General features: G+C 43.5%; 1 protein-coding gene and 1 long non-coding RNA gene across 2 annotated transcripts; one reads left to right on the forward strand and one right to left on the reverse strand.

The window, feature by feature from the left end:
* Window positions 1–1044: 1044 nt before the first annotated feature.
* Window positions 1045–9458, reverse strand: anapc11 (APC11 anaphase promoting complex subunit 11 homolog (yeast)). Its single transcript, XM_085963685.1, has 2 exons — window positions 9131–9458; window positions 1045–1554 (listed from the first exon to the last, which is right to left on the reverse strand). The coding sequence occupies exons 1-2, from the start codon at window positions 9237–9239 to the stop codon at window positions 1409–1411; spliced, it is 255 nt and encodes an 84-aa protein (XP_085819811.1). The 5' UTR covers window positions 9240–9458; the 3' UTR covers window positions 1045–1408.
* LOC147102831 (uncharacterized) lies at window positions 9262–20420 on the forward strand. Its single transcript, XR_015073126.1, has 3 exons — window positions 9262–9351; window positions 12835–13033; window positions 19433–20420. It is a non-coding gene; the product is annotated as an uncharacterized LOC147102831 (long non-coding RNA).
* Window positions 20421–20709: the final 289 nt, after the last annotated feature.

A 20709-nucleotide genomic window follows, 5' to 3' on the forward strand; every position in this document is an offset into this window, starting at 1 on the left:
AAGTAGTAATTAAAAGGTCCAGGTTGTCACTTTGAAGCTAGTAAAAATGTTTACCTATTTTCCTTTGGATCAAAAACAAAACTCACCAAAGGAAGTTCAAATGAAATGAGATAAAAATCAAGTATGATCAACGCCTTATGGGGAAATATAAAAACACATACTGAGGTCAAACCTAGTGGCAAATAATGCATTCGAAAAAGTGAGAGATTTACTATCATGCTACGAGATAAATACGTTTTGTGTTCAAATCCTTCTGAACATCACCCCACCCAATCAGTTGAAGTGTTTGCTATAACCACATTCTCATCACACTTACTGAAAACTCTTCAGTTCTTCCCACATCATAATCACAGACTTGGCTTGGCACAAATTAGCGTCAAAGATGTTGCTGTAAAGCCCGGAAGATCACTGATAGCATAAGAATTTTGTGAACTTTTCAGTTTTCATTGCTTTGTAGATCTTTCAAAATTACATACTCATTCTGTTTGAGTCTGAAGGCCACAGAAAATTATTCTCCTTGATCAGCTTGCTGGCAGAGGGTACCATTCAAAGTAAGGAAATAAAGACCAGAATTTCCTCAAATCACCAAAGACCTTGTTTCTGAAGTGTTCCATCTAATAGAGGAAGTAAGAAAGCACAGCCAATTGAGCCCAATAAAGTTGACTGACCAGCAACTCAAGCCATGGCCAGTACTGTGCTTTTTGGTATTCAACTTAATGCCCGTTAACTAAAGACAATTCCATTGAATGACATTGAAATGGGTCTTGTTCCTATCCCAAGAATTGGCATAGCAGGCATGCATGGGGCTACTTTCTGACTAGGAAAATTAATCTCTCATAAATTCAAATATAAAGTTCAGTGGCAATTCAGTAACTTTACAGCTTTTAAAAGTCAGTCCTTTATTTTAGCATTTAACATATCCCAAAAAAAATTCTCCCTCCCCACAACACAATATTTAGCCAAAGCTGTACTGTAACAGTTTTCTTCCTTTCTAGCAGAACACCTAGGAATTGAATACATTCAAAATTACAGCCACAGACCACCTTTGGTTGAACTGCATCAGTCTCTTTAATGGTTTGAGAATAACAAAGAATACATAGCAATGTTTATGAAAAAGAGTTTTAATTTACCAATTGCCCATGGAGCTAAAGATGTCACATTGACCTTGTTTCATGTACAGCATCTGGCTGCTCACTTGACATTGCAACTATTTTATGGAGATAGCTTTACATCACTTTTTATGTAATATTTACAAAAGCAATATGTTAGACTGGCCTTAATCTCCTTGATAACATGCTTAAGATTTTGTTTTTTTTGTTGCATTATTGTTGAGAAACCAAAGAAAAAGTCTGTACAAAGTCTGATTCTGAGCCTGCAGGATTCCTCGCTCAATTTCTCCAGTTGCTCATCACTCCTTGAACTTCCACTCCTGTCGACACATGGGACAATGCTGCTGTACCTGCTGGGAGTTCAGCCATTTCAGGATACAGTGCATGTGGAAACAATGAGAGCACTGACCCCACACCAATGGACAGTCATCTCCTGGCACTTTACCTGAAACACAAACATCTCTGTAAGGGATTCTGTGGAACTTTTCCCAGCTGCTGTTTGCCTCATGCTACTTTTTTTTTTGCACAAAATTTAAATGAGCTGAACACATCAGAAAAGCAACATTTAGATCAAACGGGGGGGTGGGGGGGGGGGTTAATAGGCTTTTCAGTTTGGCTTCTTCAGCCCAAAAAGTCTATTAAAAAAAAGTTTTATACTCAAAAGTTAAAATTGGTGCCACGCAGACTTGTTTCTAGTCCGAGTCTAACTTCAGCTTTTCAAGAAATAAACTGAAATCTGCTTTCATATGACTGAATTGGAGGTTATTATTGGATTTTAGTGAATTTAAATATCTCCTCTTGATCACCCACCAGAAGACTCTCATGAAATGTGTAGGAAAAAAATCCCAGCTATTTTATGTTCTCCTTGACTGTGCATATGTAGTTCATTCCTAGTACCAGCATTCATAGCGTTTTTGCTTTTAAGTTTAAATTGTGCACTGTTCAATTACAAACTTGCAAGTTTTAGGAAAGGTGGTACACTCTGAGCACAAAAATCAGTTACCATATATAAATGAGAATCTTTTTTCTTTTTTTTTTGCAAACACTCGAGTCTCGCAGGTAAAAATAGGGCCGCTAGAATTCTGTGGCACCTCAAGCCCAATTTCTACATCAAGCCCAACCAAATTCTGTAGCAAGCCTATTCAGACAGTGTTTTACAAGCTAACATTTGTACAAAGATGTAAGCAATTGGACTTGATTCACTTACTAATTATGCATTTTCCCAAATCACTCACTATTAACCACACATGCATTTCCAGGCAAATGGAGAGCTAGATTAGCAGAGCTCTGGTAGCTCGGGATTGGTGTACAACACAAAGGCTCTTTGGCCATTACTTCAGGCATCCAGAAAGACCGTATAACTCTCGCCGTTTCTTCAATAATTCCAGGTTTTTGCTTCCACTACTCTATCCAAAGTCAATTCCATGCAGTTAACTCTGAAGAACATCCTGATATCAGGGCTACATTTACCTTTACTAGTTTTAACCCTTCTTGTTTAACTATTTGATTAACATTCATGGAGTACACGTCACCCATCCTTCCTTCCTTTGTGCAGTACTTTAGACTTGTCCAACATAGCACTGCTCATGACAAGTTGGATAATGTACTGTTTATTGGTCAGAAATGTCATACAGTACCACATAATGCACAATGTATTATTCTGCTCTAGTGGAGCTATGTATTTAAACCCACAGTCTAATTTCTGTTAAGTCAACACAGACTTGGGTAAAAGTGTAAATGCCATTAATTAGGAAACTTTATCAGATTCAATTTTCAGGCTGCAGGATATAGCATTTTAAGAGTGTGATATCTGTATGATGCATCATTTAACATATTCCATGAGAGAGATATTGATTGGGGTTAGGGTTGCAAAGGGGTGGAAAGTTTCCGGTAAATTTCCGGAAATTTTCCATGGGAAGTTTAGCTTGGGAATTTTGCCCAAAAAAGCACATGCTAGCTTAATATTTTTTTTTTGTATTTCTTTCTTATTTTTTCCACATGTCCTCTCTTAAAATTACTAACAGAGATGGAATCTTAATTATTAAGGAATTTCTTAATCAATATATGTTTATCTTCTTACTTGGCTTGTTTTAATAATTACAAGTTTTGTGTGTGACTGTGAACAAGTGTGTCCGGATTGGTTGGATGAGTGGATGAGCGATTAGCTCCCTCTATTTGTAATATTTGCATACCGAATTGAGATTGGCCTGCAGGCATCTGTAAGACTGCTATAGTTTTTTTTAAGATCCAGGTTAGGGGTCCTGAGGGAAGTCATTTTGTTTTCTGCTGATGTTGTGATGATGCAGTAAGTAAATCAGACTTTATACCAAATAAACCAGTTACTTGTTGAACTCTGTTGTCCTTCAATTTAAAATATACAAAATAATACACTATTGGTGATGTAGCGTCGTGTGTGTACAGGTCATGCTTCCATCACATGGAGCATCAGCAAAAATGTACTCGCCCTGTTGCAATCGTGCTGATCGACCGCAGTTCGACACAGAGATGAATGCCCTTTATTTCTCTGCATAGAACAATGCCACGTTTACCGTCGGATGTGTGGAAGCATTTTACCCCAGGCATTAAAGATGGAAAGACTGTGTACATGTGCAAACACTGTAGAAAGCCATATGTAAAGAATGCCACAAAGATGCAGCAGCATTTATCCAACGATCTTGGATCACAAAAGGTCTTTGCAGTAGTTACTGACAATGCTGCAAATATGAAGGCTGCTTGGGCTCAAATGGAGGAGGCCTACCCTCATATTACATCTATTGGGTGCACAGCTCATGGGCTTAACCTGCTCCTCAAGGACATCATGGGTTTGAGAACCATGGAAGCACTGTACAAGAGAGCCAAGCAAGTTGTTAAGTATGTCAGGGGAAAACAGGTAGTTGCAGCAACCTACAACTCCAAGCAAATGACAAAGAACAAGAACACCACACTGAAGCTGCCCAACAACACTAGATGGGGTGGTGTTGTCATAATGTACAACAGCCTTCTGGAGGGTAAGGAGTCGCTGCAAGAAATGGCAATATCCCAGTCTGGGGATATGGAAACCACCATCAAGAAAATACTGCTGGATGATGTGTTTTGGGAGAGAGTGGTTAGCAGCCTTAAACTACTCTCACCAGTAGCATCTGCAATTGCTCAGATTGAAGGAGATGACGCTGTCTTGTCAGATGTTCTCAGGCTTTTTACTGATTTAAAAGAACAAATCAGCATTGCCCTACCCACATCCCTGCTGCTCAAAGCAGAGGAGAAGGCAATTGTTCAATTCATACAGACGCGTCAAGAATTTTGTGTCAAGCCGATTCATGCTGCAGCATACATGCTGGACCCAAAGCATGTTGGGAGACGAATACTTTCTGGAGAACAGATCAACAGCGCTTACAGTGTGATTTCTACCCTCTCACACCATCTCAATCTGGATGTGGGCAAAGTTCTGGGAAGTCTGGCAAAGTTCTCTACCAAGCAAGGTCTTTGGAATGGGGATGGGATATGGGAATTATGCAAGCATATCAGTGCACATACCTGGTGGAAGGGACTTTGTGCATCTGAGGCCCTGTCACCTATTGCATCGGTGATACTCCAAATCCCACCTTCATCAGCGGCCTCTGAACGAAACTGGTCACTTTTTGGGAATACGCATACAAAGGTGCGCAACAGGCTGACTAACAAGAGAGTGGAGAAACTGGTGGCTATCCGGGCGAACCTACAACTTATTGAGCCAGATACAGAAGTGTCCACCACACAGCTAGACACTGACACAGAGGAGGAAATGGACACGTCAGAGTCAGAGAATCAGGAGGAGCAATGAGGAGTAGAAGACTCAGAAGACTCACGAGTAGAAGACTCAAAGGGACAAAATAAGGACAAATTACAGGCTAAATAAGCTGACGCTCTTTTTATTTTATTTTAGATGGGTCTTTTTTGTGGGGGTTCAATAAAGTTCAAAATTATAACCTAAATAAAGTTTTGAAAGCCTGTTTTTATTTGTATGGAACAGTATGTCTATTTTGACGACAAAGATAATATAAGGGTCAGAGACAAAAACCATCAGTGTGCAAAAAAACTCTAAATTCCCATAAATTCCCAAAAATTCCCATGGAAAGTTCCCTCTTTTAAAATTTCCCAGAATTTTGCAACCCTAATTGGGGTACAGTAGCAGATCCAACACAAAAGGTTCAATATGTACTAACAGAAAAAATGATTACAGGGCAAGAAAGTCAGTCCAATTAAACTTTCCTTACTACACTTCTTAAAAAATAAGTCACTTAAAGCAAAACTACACAGTTGCAGTTTAATTCCGTTTATAAAATTACCATATTTATACTATGGGCCGTTACACCAAGGAGAAAGTGCCGACCAAGAAGTACCTCTAGTGTGGGTCCTCCTACTTCATAACGCAACAGAAAGGACTTCGTCACTCCTCTTATTTAAATCCAAGAAAACGTTAAATGTTGAAAGATTGTTCAGAAATAAAACTTAATCAGCCAGTGTTCACGTACATGCACATTAAATAAACTTTGGGCTGGAACTTGTGGTCGGAGGCGTCCCGTGGGCGAATGCCTCCGATCCGCAAGAAAAGTACCTTCGGATTCTTGCAGTCCTGGGCCTGTAGACATACGCCTGTGTAAAGGCCCACGTATCCTGGCGTGCAGGCGGTTTGCAAGCGTCCCTGGAATCACGTGGGCAGGCCCAACCAATCACAAAGGGGATTCCATTATGCTTATGGGGATTCCATTTACGTACGGAATCCCCATAAGCATAATAGGAATCGACTAAAAAACACACTTTCACAACACGATAAAAAATAAATCATGACGTTAAAAATGAATTAAAATACAATTTAATTAAACATTTAAAACAAATGTAATTTTTTTGAAAAATAAATTTAAAACATTTTTAAAGGGGCCAAAAATAACCTAAACTAATTTTAAAGGTTTTTGAATGTTTAAATGATTTTTTTAATTTTATTTTAATATTTATTTAAACCCTTATGCTGGTAAAAGGCAGCCTTACACCTGCTTGTACCGGGCATTAAGAGTTTTGTGGGCATTCGTTGGCCAGTAGTTTTGCAAATAGCCCAACTCTGTGTCAGCGAATGCCATTTCCTGCACATTCATACGATCTGCCAAGCTGAAACTTGTGGTTCCGCAGCTTAAGTGACTGAAAAGCAGAACAGTGCCACAGCCACTAAGTCAAACCGTGTAGTCAACGAAGTCCTGTCCGTGAGGAATCCAGTGATAAGCGGTCAGGTTTCAGCAGAGTTCCAGCAGTTGAAGGAGCTCAGTGAGAACAAAGATGCCAGGGGATGGGCAGTAGACTCTGCAGGGGTAGCTTTAAACTTGTATTTTGGGCTGAAATGCCTTCAGTCTCAGAGGCAGGGTATCTTAAGCAATTGAAGAAAGGAGATTGGCGGGAAAAAAGGGTAAACACAGAAGATAGGAGCAGGAGTAGGCCATTCGGCCCCTCGAGCCTGCTCCGCCATTCAATGAGATCATGGTTGATCATCCAAATTCAGTACCCCGTTCCTGCCTTCTCCCCATATCCCTTGATCCCTTTAGCCTTAAGAAATATATCCAACTCCACTTGTGGGGAAGAGCAAAGCTAGAGGCCACCAAGAAGTCAAATAGGGAATTCAGAAGAAACCTCTTTACCTAGACAGTGGTGAGAATGTGAAACTTGCTACCACAGGGAGTGGTTGAGGCAAATAGTATAGATGCATTTAAGGGGAGGCTAGACAAGCATATGAAGGAGAAGGGAATAGAGGGTTATGCTGATAGAGTTAGATGAGGAAGGATGGGAGGAGGCTTGTGTGGAGCATAAACGCCGGCATGGACTGGTTAGGCCGAATGGCCTGTTTCTGTGCTCGCACCAAGTCCTGTTCACCCGTCACCCCTGTGCTCGCTGACCTACATTGGCTTTCAGTTAAGCAATGCCTTGATTTCAAAATTCTCATCCTTGTTTTCAAATCCCTCCATGGCCTTGCCCCTCCCATATTCTGTAATCTCCTCCAGCCCAACAACCGCCGCCCCCTCCACCCCACCGAGATATCTGCACTCTAGTTCTGCCCAATTGAGCATCCCTGATTATAATCACTCAACCATTGTTGGCCGTGCTTTCTGTTGCCTAGGCCCTAAGCTCTGGAATTCCCTGCCTAAACCTCTCCACCTCACTACCTCTCTTTCCTCCTTTAAGATGCTCCTTAAAACATACCTCTTTGACCAAGCTTTTGGTCACCTGCCCCAATTCCTCCTTATGTGGTTCGGTGTCAAATTTTTTGTCTTTTCTTCTTAGGCAGTCCCTTCGGAACCGAGGATGACTTGCTTCCACACTAAAAACGAGTTCTCAGGTGACTGATGAGTTCAATGTGGGACCTACAGTCTCTCTCACAGGTGGGGCAGACGGTGGTTGAAGGGGCAGGTGGGTGGTGTGCTTGGGTTGACACGCGCGCCTTCCGCTGTTTGCGCTTGGCTTCCGCTTGCTCCTGGCAAAGAGACTCGAGGTGGTCGGCGCCTTCCTGGATGCTTCTCCTCCACTTTGTGTGGTCTTGGGCCAGGGATTTCCAGGTGATGGTGGGGATGTTGCAATTTTTCAAGGAGGCTTTGCGGGTGTCCTTGAAGCATTTCCTCTGCCCACCTGGGGCTCTCTTGCCGTGTTGGAGCTCGGAGTAGAGCGCTTGTTTTGGGAGTCTTGTATCAGGCATGCGGACGACGTGGCCCATCCATCGGAGCTAATCGAGCGTGGTCAGAGCTTCGATGCTGGCCTGAGCGAAAACACTGGCGTTGGTGCGCCTATCCTGCCAATGGATTTTACAGGATCTTGCGGAGGCAGCGTTGGTGGTACCTCGCCAGTGCTTTGAGGTGCCTGCTGTACACGGTCCATGTCTCTGAAGCATACAGGAGGGCGGGTATCACTACTGCTCTGTAGACCATGAGCTTGGTGCTGGGTCTGAGGTCCTAGGTCTTCAAACACTCTCTTCCTCAGGCGACCGAAGGCTGCACTGGCACACTGAAGGCGGTGTTGGACTTCGTCATCGACGTCTGCCCTTGTTGTTGTTTATATCCTATGTAACCTTCAGCAAGATCTACAACAGAATTTTTCACCACACCAGGCAATGGGACCAATACAGTAGTGATGCCAACTCCTGGAGATTTAATCACAGGACTTCCTCCCTCCAACCAGGCTCATATTTAGAGGGTGGAAGCGAACCCTCCAATGAGGGAATCGACACTTTCACAAGAAGAGAAACTGGCAAGAGGAAGGCTGGCAACAACCGCTAAACTCAGCATTGTTTGTTCACCATAACTGCCCCACTCAGCGAGGTCTCAGTCTCAGAGGAGCTTCCAAAACTGGATCCGGCTGCAGTCAGCAACATCAACTTGTACTTATAGAGTACCTTTAACATAGTAAAATGTGCCAAGGCGCTTCATAAGAGTGATCATCAAACAAAAGTTGACACCGAGCCACATAAGGGGATATTAGGGCAGATGACCAAAAGCTTGGTCAATGAGGTAGGTTTTAAGGAATGTCTTAAAAGGAGGAGAGGTGGAGAGGTTTAGGGAGGGAATTCCAGAGCTTAGGGCCTAGGCAACTAAAGGCCACCAATGGTTGAGCGATTAAAATCAGGGATGCTCAAGAGGGCAGAATTGGAGCAGCACAGATATCTCAGGGGGCTCTGGGGCTGGAGGAGATTACAGAGGTAGGGAGGAGCGAGGCCATGGAGAGATTTGAAAACAAAAGAGAATTTTAAAATTGAGGTGTTGCTTAACTGGGCTGCTGCCTGCGTGACTCCAAGGTCAGTGGGGAGGTTAGTGTTGAGCCACCCGTGCCCTCACAGTGTGGGCCGCGGCCTGGTGCCAATGCTGGTGTCCGCAGAACCCCCCCAAATTTGCAGTGCGGAGTTGAGGCTCTGCTTCCCCTTCCCCCCTCATCTCTCCCATATCATATCTCATCTCATCGCACCTCTCCTCTCCTCTCCTCCTACCCAACCCCAGACCACGCCCCACACTCACAGTCCGGGCAGCAGCCATTAAACGCCGTCCGGCAGATGCCACAATTCTCGTCGTTCGCCACCCAAAACCACGTAGCGATGGCGTTCCAGCGCTTCACCTTGACGCGCATCACAGCAGGCGGGCGGAGACCGCGGGCCTCAAACCGGCACCGACCGCCGCTCACCAATCCATTATTGAGGTCTGCACCGGGCTCGCCGGCAGCACAAGCGCTGCACCGAATGGTGACTTTATTAATCCTTATAAAGCCATTTTTTAAAAACGTTTTTTAAAAATAATATGCGATGAAAAAATAAAAAAAAAATTAATTTCGTAGTTGGCGAGATTTTTCGATCACCTGGTTTTTTTTTCGCCGCTCGATTCGCAGTGTCTGCGCATCCCTTCCGAGCGCTCTGATTGGCTCGGTCAGCGCCTCTTTCTGATTGGTTTGCTCCCTCGGCCGGGCCGCCTGTGGCTCAGTCATGCGCTGGAGGAGCAGTGAGTGGGTTGACAATTACTGCATCCTGAAATTACAGTGCTGGACCAGCATCACTGCAAACCATTGATGTATTGGTCTGTTTGTTCTTGCAGCACTTACTTTGTTAAATTTGAATATCCTTCTTTTCGGCAGTCCCTCGGAACCGAAGAGACTCAAGGTGTTTGGCGCCTTCCCGGATGCTTCTCCTGCACTTTGTGCGGTCTTGGGCCAGGGATTCCCAGGTGTCGGTGGGGATGTTGCACTTTTTCAAGGAGGCTTTGAGGGTGTCCTTGAAGCGTTTCCTCTGCCCACCTAGGGCTCTCTTGCCGTGTCGGAGGCCCGAGTAGAGCACTTGTTTTGGGAGTCTCGTATCGGGCATGTGGACGATGTGGCCCGTCCATCGGAGCTGATCGAGCGTGGTCAAAGCTTTGACACTTGGGAAGTTGGCCTGAGCAAGAACACTGACGTTGATGCGCCTATCCTGCCAATGGGTTTGCAGGATCTTGCGGAGGCAGCGTTGGTGATATCTCTCCAGTGCTTTGAGGTGCCTGCTGTACATGGTCCATGTCTCTGAAGCATACAGGAGGGCGGTTATCACTGCTGCTCTGTTGACCATGAGCTTGGTGTCGGGTTTGAGGTCCTGGTCTTCAAACGCTCTCTTCCTCAGGCAACCGAATGCTGCACTGGCACACTGAAGGTGGTGTTGGACTTCGGCATCGATGTCTGCCCTTGTTGACAGTAGGCTCCCGAGGTATGGAAAGTAGTCCACATTGTTCAAGGCCTCGTCATGGATTTTGATCATCGGGGAGCAGTACTGTGTGGCGGTGGCAGGTTGGTAGAGGACCTTTGTCTTACGGATGTTTAGTGTAAGACCCATGCTCTCGTACGCTTCGGTGAAGGTGTTGACGATGGTTTGGAGTTCAATCTCAGAGTGTGCGCAGATGCAAGCTTCGTCTGCATACTGTAATTCGATGACAGAGGATGGGACGACCTTGGATCTGGACTGGAGGCGACAGAGGTTGAACAGTTTCCCGTTTGTTCTGTAGATTAGCTCCACTCCAGCGGGGAGCTTACTGAGGGTGAGATGGAGCATTGCAGCCAGGAAGATCGAGAAGAGCGTTGGTGCGATGACATTGCTTTGCCTGACCCTGGTCCGTATATGAATTGGGTCCGTGGTGGATCCGTTGGTCAGGATCATGGCTTGCATGTCGTCATGAAGCAGGCAGAGGATGGTGACAAACTTTTGAGGGCAGCCGAATTTGAGGAGGACACTCCATTATCCCTCACGGTTGACGGTGTTGAAGGCCTTTGTGAGGTCAAAGAAGGCCATGTACGGCATTTGGTGTTGTTCCCTGCATTTCTCTTGTAGTTGACGCATGGTGATCATGTCCATTGTGCCCCTTAGTGGACGGAATCCGCATTGCGACTCTGGGAGGAGCTCTTCAGCCACTGGGAGAAGGCGATTGAGGTGGATTCTTGCGATGACTTTCCCTGTGGCAGACAGCAGGGAGACTCCTTTGTAATTACCACAATCGGACTTGTCACCTTTCTTGAAGATGGTCACAATTACTGTGTCTCTGAGATCCCCTGGCATGCTCTCCTCCTTCCAAATAAGAGAAATGAGTTCATGTATTCGCACCAGTAGTGCTTCTCCGCCATGCTTTCGTGCCTCAGCAGGGATTCCATCTGCTCTTGAGGCCTTGTTGTTCTTCAGTTGTCGGATGGCCTTTTCAACCTCATGCCGGGCTGGGGTTGTGCTGAGGTGGTGGCAGGTAGCATGCTGCGGGATGGAGTTGAGGACACTCACGTCGAAGACAGAATCTCGGTTAAGGAGATCTTCAAAGTGCTCCTTCCAGCGGGTACTGACTGCCTCTCTGTCCTTGATGAATACCTCTCCGTTCTTGGCCCGCAGTGGGGTAGGACCTTGGGTGCTTAGGCCGTAGATGGTCTTGACTGCGCTAACGAATCCACGCACGTCATGGTTGTCGGCTCGCTGCTGGATCGCCTGCGCTTTCTCCACCCACCATCTGTTCTTTAGGTCATGAGTTTTTTGTTGGACCTCGGCCTTCAGGCATCTGTAGAGCTGCTTTCTTGCTCTTGAGTTCTGTTGCTGTTTCCAGATCAGGAATGCCTTGCGCTTGCGGCTTATTAGCTCCTGGATCTCCTGGTCGTTCTCGTCGAACCAGTCTTGGTGTTTCCTGATCGAGTGACCGAGCGTCTCTTCACAGGTGCTGATTATGGGGGCCTTGAGTACAGACCAGGTGCTGTGGACACTCTGTGTCTCTGAATCACTGGGAGTTGTCAGGTTGGTTATGAGACACAGGCTGAATAGGGCTTTCTTAGCGGGGTCTTTGACTGCTCTAACGTTGATTTTCCTGTGGCATTGCTTCTGTTGCTGCCGTTGTTTTGGGGCTATGTTGATGGAGAGGAGGACCACACTGCCGCCTATGAAACCCAGGCAGAGAGGACCTGCGGGAAGGAGGGAGGAGGACAGTAGGAGTATGTTCGTGTGTGTGTGTGCTAAGCCGATGTAGTAGAGCCTGGTCTCCAATCGTCTTGGATCCCCTTACCATTGCTTTGTCAAGCCCATGTGGTAGCTGGTGTGCAACGGCCACCCCACGTTAAAAGAATTCATGCACAGGCATCTTCCACCCTTTTTAAATGAAGTTTGGGACCTGGAACGTCAGGACTCTCATGGACAACCCCAACAGCAACAGACCGGAACGCCATACTGATATCGTTGCCTGGGAGCTCAGATGTTTCAACATAGACATCGCTGCCCTAAGTGAGACCCGGCAGGCAGGGGAAGGCCAGCTCAAGGAGCAAGGCGGTGGTTACACCTTATGGAAAGGCAAACCTGAAGAAGAATGCCGCCTCAATGGGGTAGGCTTTGCCATAAAAAATTAGCTAGTTGAACGTCTCAGAGACTCCCCTTGTGGAATAAACAAACGCCTCATGACTCTACAGCTCACCCTAGCCCAGAACCAGTGCGCTACGGTCATCAGTGCGTATGCCCCAACACTGGAAGCCACAGACGAGACCAAAGAGGAATTCTACTCCAGCCTCGAACAATCCCAGTCCCGAGTCCCAACGGGCGACAAGCTGATCCTCCAGAGTTGGAAAGGACACAGACCTCTGGGGAGGTGTGATCGGCGGAGATGGGGTGGGGAAAGCCAACTCCAACGGTACCCTCCTCCTGACTAAATGCTTAGAACATAGCCTTGTCATAACCAACACCTTGTTCCATCAGAGAGACAAGTACAAGGCTTCATGGCAACACCCTCGCTCCAAGCACTGGCATCTGCTGGACTACGTCATCATCCGAGTGAGGGACGACAAGGACGTCCACATCACCTGCGCCATGACAGGAGCTGACGACTACTGGACAGACCACTGCCTAATCCGCTCTCTCATTTGAATTTTAAATACACGTGCAATCCCTTTTAATGGTGAGTCCAAGTACAAAACAGCAACGTTTTAATATTCTTGTATATGCTTTATGTACTTCTTTTGCAGGTGACCACCCATGTTCTTGGAAACCCCTAAACGTGACATATTGGGCCGGAATTTGCAGTCAGCGGAACTTGAAGAAAGCTGCCCAAAAAGATGTCGCGATCTCTCTGGCGAAAATTTGAGCTTTCTCAATGTTAATTAGCACTGTCAAAAGGGGATCCCCAGGGGAGAGCAACAGTGATGTCACCAGGCTGTCTAAGCAGCCAATCACATTGAAGAATTCGCACACACAGCAAACCAGGAAATAAAAAGCACTGATTTAGTTCACTTTTTAAAAATTTTACAGGGAGCAAAATAAAGATTGGGACATACGCACTGGGTTAAAGTAGAAGCTGAAATATAAACAAATTTTTAAAAATATTTTTAAATATTTTAAAAATCTAGTCATTTTCTATCATAACAGAGAAATTTGACATTCCACAAATATAAAATTAATTTTTCAGGGCCAGAACGGTTGATCAACAGTCAATACGCTGTTAAAACTCCAGTTATGCCTATTCCAACAAGGCTTAACTTTTTATGGGGTGTTTAACAGCGATATTACAGCAGAAAAGCTTAAGTTTTCATCAGTTCAATTGATTTCACTGATTGCCAACTCTGGGGAGTTCCACAGCGTAGCCTGTGGTGGAGCAAGAAATGACTGCCAGCAACTCCAGGATTTCCGCTTTTAGCTGTGCATGTGCTAAATCCTGAAGTTACGGTTGGTTTCAGAGGGGTACTGACTGCGAATGCTGACAGTTTGCCATCATTACCACCACAAAATCCGGGCCATTAAATTCTTGTGGCCACCTCAACCCTGTAGACAACATGATACATCGTGGAGCTAGCTTGAATATTTTACTCAATGACGTGTAAATAGTGTGGAAAATTCATGAATATTTTCCAATTTACTGTCAATCGCTTTATACAAATAAGACCTGCGCTGACATTGTTGGCTTTACAGAGGGACATAAGTGAGCCACTACTGACCTATTTGGCTTATACGTTAGTAGTACCAAGTGAATGGTCTGTTGTGTGCAGCAACAATTTATATTTGTATTGCGCTCCTTGCGTACAGAAAAACTTCTCAGAGTACTTTACAAAATGGAGGACAAAAGTGGACACCAAGCGGGGGGGAAGGAGAGGGAGGGAAAATGGAGAGGGCAGACAAATGCATGGACAGAAAGGTAAGCACAAGTTTTATGTCCATATAATTGGTAAAGTTGAAGATATACATTTTAATTTTTGTTTTTGTATTTTAATGAAACAATTTACATTTAAGGCTGAGGTGGCTTTAACTATTTTGCTGCCAGGAGACTTTGGACAAAGCTGGATTTTAGTCGTGGAGCCTGAGGGACTAAAAAAATCCCAATCCCCACATCACAATAATCATGATCTGAAAAGGGTGGAAATATGTAGAATATTGGCATATTTTCAGACTATACTTGTATTTAAAAACAGCGCCAGTTAGTTAAGTACTTGCTTATTAACCAGTACTATAAATCAATCCCAATATCATCAAATTCCAAAGTATCACATACAATTAATTAGTCTGAAGTGCAGTCACTGTTGCTATGCAGATGAATGCAGCAGCCATTTTGCACACTGCAAGACTCCACAAACAACAGTGAGATCAATGACCAGTGAATCTGTTTTTAATGACGTTGGTTGAGAGAGCAATGTTCGACAAGCCACCAAGAGACCTTCTTGCTTTTTGTTGATGGCATCTATGTGAACCAGAAAATGGGACCTCAGCGTAACATTTTGTCTGAAGGACAACATCTCTGACAATGCAGAACTCCCTCAGTACTGCACTGTTCTGTCAGTTTAGATTATGTGCTTGAATTCATAACCTTCTGGCCCCAAGACAAGACTGTTATAATTTAAGACAAGTTGAATTTGTGTCTACAGTTTAGAAGCATATAAAGTTTTAAATAATATAGTACAACTACATTATTATTTCAAAGTAACGTAGGAAAATAAGACCAGAGGATAAAAATAGAAATTGGTGAAAACATTTTGAAAAATAAGAAAAAAAAACTTTACTCAAAGGGTGATGTTATCAGCCTTGTCTCAGTAGTATTACTCTCACTTCAGAAAGTTGTGAGGTCAAGCTCCAGCCCAGAGACTTGAACACAATCTAAGCTGATAATTCAGTGCAGTACTGAGGGAGTGCTACATTGTTGGAGTTGTCATCTTTTGGATGAGACGTTAACCAAGGCCCTATCTCCCCACTCAGGTGGATGTAAAAGATTGTATGGTACTGTTCAAATGAGTTGGGGAGTTCTCTCATGTTCTAACCAATATTTGACCCTCAACCAACACCACTAAAACAGATTGGCCCAGAAATTCGGGTCCCAATGCACGGGGTACTCACGCGTGGACCCGATGGAAGTGCCGGTTTCTTGCATGCGCGGGAAACCGGCACTTCCGATCCTCCGAACGAAGGGGTTCAGAGGTCTAACGCGTGCGCGCGGGAGTCTGCGCGTGCGCTTTGAACTTACGTTTTTTTTACAGATTTTTCCGTGAGGGTAAGTCTTTAGATTTTAGAAATGTAAAAACCAGGTGTAAGGACTGCATTTTAAAAGGTAAGTGGTCAACTAATTAAAATTAAAACATTTTTTCCACAGGTTTATTATTTTTAAATACTTTAAAGCAAGCTAAGTTTATTTTTAGCCCCGTTTTTTTATAAAATTATTTTTTTCAAAAATTTTAATTATTGTTTAAAATAGTTATTTAATGTAATTTATAGTTTATTTAAAAAGTGTGATTTAAAAAAAAAAAAATTATTTGAAGGTTAACTACTGTTTTGGGCCCTCAGCATTCATACGTTTTGACAGGTCTTTCTGTCAATCTTATGAATGGGCTTTTCCCTCCTCCGATTGGCTGCCCATGGCTCACGTGATCCCAGGGGACGCATCGCACTAACTATGCCCCTGGAACACGGCAGCACAGCGCGCCGGCCTCTGGGCCAGGCCCCGGAGAGGAATTCTACGCAGGCCCAGAGCTCAACTGCCGGCGCGGTAAGTGTAGGTCGGGGGCTTGTACCCGCGGGAAGCCCTGACCCGAATTTCTGGGCCAATATATTGCAATTTATCTCATTGCTTGTGGAATCTTGCGATGTGCAAATTGGCTGGCACTTTTGCCTGCTCTACAATATTGACTACACTTTACAAGTAATTGATTGCTCATTCATTTGAGTTGTTCAAAAGCCAGCTGGATACTGTGACGGGTGTGGAAAAATAAGCATTGCTGGATCAAATAGCTTGTTCCCATCCCTTATATTGTTATCCAGACAATGTAATAAGTCCTAATATACGTTTTTCAATTGAAAGACTTTTATTATAAACATTTAATCTACTTGTTTCCAAATAATTGTATCAGTTTCAGTTCTCAGAAGATGGTGCCAGTGGTGGCACGAGGATGTAATTACAGTGTGACAAGTTTGCATAGACAGTTTCCATTATAAGTGTGGACCTAGGAACTTGTAATGGGAAAGGTTGACAGGAAGTGTGTGCAGACATAAGATTTCTAATATATTATTCACTATATGATATACTTTGGGATGTTTTTGAGAGATAGGATAAAGTTTGATATAAGTTGTTGGGATAGCCTTACCTCCAGAAAATGATCCTTTACTTTCTCTTGATAGAAGCAAGGAAGCACGTGCTGAGTCTGAGCAACTGACACGGGCAGAGGGAATGGACTGAAGTATGGAAGACAGTTGAATGAGGGATTCTCATTTACATTTAGGGCCTGATAGCTACTGAGCATCTCCTTTAATTTCCTCAGCAGTAGCTACAGGCTGTCACAGATCCCAGCTTTTTTTGTAAACAGAACATTAAGGGAGGGAGAGAAAACACAGGGAACTACAGGCCAATTAGTCTGACATCAGTTGCTGGGAAAATGCTGTAATCCATTGTTCAGGAAGTGGTATCAGGGCACTTCGAAAGTCATAACATGATTAGGCAGAGTCAACATGGTTTTATGAAAGGGAAATCGGGTTTGACAAATTTATTAGAGTTTTTTGAGGATGTAACTAGCAGGGTAGATAAAGGGGAACCAGTGGATATAGTATATTTGGATTTCCAAAAGGCATTCGATAAGGTGCCCATAAAAGGTTATTACACAAGATTAGAGCTCATGGGGTGGGGGTAATATAGTAGCATGGATAGAGGATTGGTTAATGGACAGAAAAGAGAGTAGGGATAAACGGATCTTTTTCAAGTTGGCAGGCTGTAACTAGTGGGGTGCCGCAAGGATCAGTGTTGGGGCCTCAGCTATTTACAATCTATATTAATGACCTAGATGAAGGAACCGAGTGTAATGTATCCAAGTTTGCTGATGATACAAAGCTAGGTGGGACAGTAAGCTGTGAGAACACAAAGACTGCAAAGGGATATAGATAGACTAAGTGAGTGGGCAGTAAGGTGACATGGAGTATAATGTAGGAAAATGTGAGGTTATTCACTTTGGTAGGAAGAATAGAAAAACAATATTTTTTAAATGGTGAGAAACTTTCAAATGTTGGTGCCCAGAGAGATTTGGGTGTCCTCGTGCAAGAAACACAAAGCTAGCAAGCAGGTACAGCAAGCAATAAGGAAGGCAAATGGCATGTTGGCCTTTATTGCAAGGGGGTTGGAGTATAAAAGTAAGGAAGTCTTGCTACTATTTTATAGGGCCTTGGTGAGACCACACCTGGAGTACTGTGCACAGTTTTGATCTCCTTATCTAGGGAAGGATATACTTGCCTTGGAAGCAGTGCAACGAAGGTTCACTAGATGGATTCCTGGGATGAGAGGGCTGTCCTATGATGAGAGATTGTGTAGAATGGGCCTATACTCTCTGGAGTTTAGAAGAATGAGAGGTGATCTTATTAAACACAAGATTCTGAAGGGGATTGACAGGGTAGATGCTGAGAGGTTGTTTCCCCTGGCTGGCGTGTCTAGAACTAGGGGGCATAGTCTCAGGATAAGGGGTAGGCCATTTAAGACCGAGATGAGGAATTTCTTCACTCAGAGGGTTGTGAATCTTTGGAATTCTCTGCCCCAGAGGGCTGTCAATGCGAGTCTTTGAGTATATTCAAGGCTGAGATAGATAGATCTTTGGACTCTAGGGGAATCAAGGGATATGGAGATCGGGCGGGAAAGTGGAGTTGAGGTCGATGATCAGCCACGATCTTATTGAATGGCGGAGCAGACTCGAGGGGCCGTATGGCCTACCCCTGCTCTTACTTCTTATGTTCTTAAAGTAATTATCCTTCATACTTTACTTTTGAGAAGATACTGTTTTGTGAAAGTAAACTAGGAAATGTTGCTCTATATTGGAATAATCAGTGGTATCTTCTGGCGCATTCAGTTCTATCCCCACCTCTACATCCCCCAAAAATGTCACTACTTTTGGCAAGCTACCATTTTGTTTAATGCTGTCTCTGCGCTTCCAGCTCTCACCACTGTTTCTGTCTGTATCTTACTGCCTTTCACAAGCCTGCTGCCTGCTGCTTCTCTCGTACAAAAAGAATTATGTCAGAACTGTTGATGATTATTGAAACATCTCTCTTTTTATATCTATATAATATATAATAACTATGATACAGAAAAATTCTTCTGTTCTTTTCCAAACATTGCATTTGCATATGCACCTACTTGCATACAACTCTATTGTTGAAAGATGCAAAATAAAACAATTTGAAAAATAAATGTAAACATCATAATTCTTGAGGCGAAGGAGGACCTGACTTTGATCCATGTTTGGAATGAGTTACCAAAGATTGCAGGTGCCTATGGAATTTTACCTCAGCATGAGTCATTACCTTCAGAAAAGATAGGGAGAAAAAGGATGAGGGGGGAAATGTGACCAATTAGTTGTAATTCAACGTCATTTGAAAATAGCAACTGTAATCTGTGCCACACCATTGTGTTAAAGCAGCTGTATATTCCAGCCATTGTGCTGTTGTAATGATGATTCCTTTATCATTGTAATTTCCCCCTTTCACTGCCTTCCTACCTTAATTCTGTTTTCCTTCAGGGTTGAGAATTGGACAGTCTGAATTGTAGAACTCATTACAATCATCTTCAAAGCCTCTCTGTATTAGCCAATATGAGATACCTTTTTATAGGGTGATTAAATCTCCTTCCAAATTATTCGTCCTTGTGACATAAAGTGCTAATGGAAGAGAAAGTGAAAGTTCCTTTTGGAGACCAGCCAAATTCATATAACAATAGAGGCTGAAATCCAAACTCGGACATTGATCTGTTATGAAATTCAGCACTCTATTTAAGATTAACTTTTTTTTTAAGTTGGGATGCATTGACTTGTTATCCTTTTTTGTTGACTTTCTTGTTGTGATTTTACAGAATGTGTTAATGAATCAACTGTAATTCAATAAAGCATTACAGGACTCAATCAATTAACAGACGCAAAATGAAACAACTTCACAATGATGGGAATAAATGGAAGGACATTGGACCAGCAAACGTTGTGAACATGGATTGATAATGAGCACACATCTTCGAAACCTCAAACCAGCCTGCCTTTCCTGTAGTTTCCCAGTTCAGTTTCTAACAATTTGCAGAGTCTGAATTTCAAAACAGTTTAAAACAAAAGTTACTTAGCATTTTACAGCAACATGGCTCAGCGAGTTTATCTGTTAATTTGTGAACCATACAGACCAGGAAAGCCCGAGGTTTGATCCTCAGTCTGTGCTGAGTTGGCTGAATCCAGGCAGAGCAGCAGTCGGCATGCTGCAGTTGGCTTCCGTTTCCCTTGGTTAAGGGAGGGGAAAATCGGCCATGGTTGCTACTCCTGTTTGTTATCTTGAGTCCCCTGCTGGAAATATAGAAACACAGAAGATAGGAGCAGGAGTAGGCCATTCGGCCCCTCGAGCCTGTTCCGCCATTTAATGAGATCATGGCTCATCATCCAAATTCAGTACCCTGTCCCTGCTTTCTCCCCATATCCCTTGACCCCTTTAGCCTTAAGAAATATATCTAATATGTTTGTGTGTGTGTGAGTGTGCGCACACAAGATTGTGCTTGGCTGCGATGTCTGCCATAATGGAATAGTCTGCTAGCATATGGGGCGAGATTTTCCTCTGGGGTTCTGCCCACTTTTGGGCAGTCCCAGAGTATAAAATAGAGGGAAATAGGACAAGGAGGCCAACCACCAAATCCCATTTAATAAATATACACATGAATGTGAATTTCATTTTGACTAAGAGTATTTTAGAAGTAATAAAAGCAAAAATCATAAAAGTCAACATGTATTTCTGGCATATCACAGGGAAATGTACTCAGTAAGTGTGTATTTAGTTTGCAACCTCCAATAATAAAGCATTCAACTTGTTATGGATCTCAGTCTGTTCACTGTTTAGCTTGTATAGGTAAAGTTCCTTTGGTTTATTTCTGCAGGTGGGTGGTAAGCTAATGTGGTTATGACCCAAATAAAAATGTGTACCATTATTTTGTGCCTACATAGCAACTCAAGCAAATGATGGAGATTTATTGGCTTTAATGGTGAGTTTGTAACTTGAGAAGAATAGAAATAACTTGCATTTATTTAGTGTTTTGTTCATTCTCAAGACATTCCAAAGCACTTCCTAGCCAATGAATTACTTTTGAAGTGTAGTCGCTGG

Source organism: Somniosus microcephalus, chromosome 21, assembly GCF_052327205.1.
Source record: "Somniosus microcephalus isolate GS21.2 chromosome 21, FLI_Smic_1.0, whole genome shotgun sequence".
Classification (NCBI taxonomy): domain Eukaryota; kingdom Metazoa; phylum Chordata; class Chondrichthyes; order Squaliformes; family Somniosidae; genus Somniosus; species Somniosus microcephalus.

Bases quoted from the DNA above. Each gene is read 5' to 3' on its own strand.
- anapc11 (XM_085963685.1), bottom strand. From the start codon at position 9,239: ATGCGCGTCAAGGTGAAGCGCTGGAACGCCATCGCTACGTGGTTTTGG. The intron at 1,555-9,130 runs GTGAGTGTGGGG...TTTGTGTTTCAG, and splicing joins TAATGGCTGCTGCCCGGACT to GTAAAGTGCCAGGAGATGAC.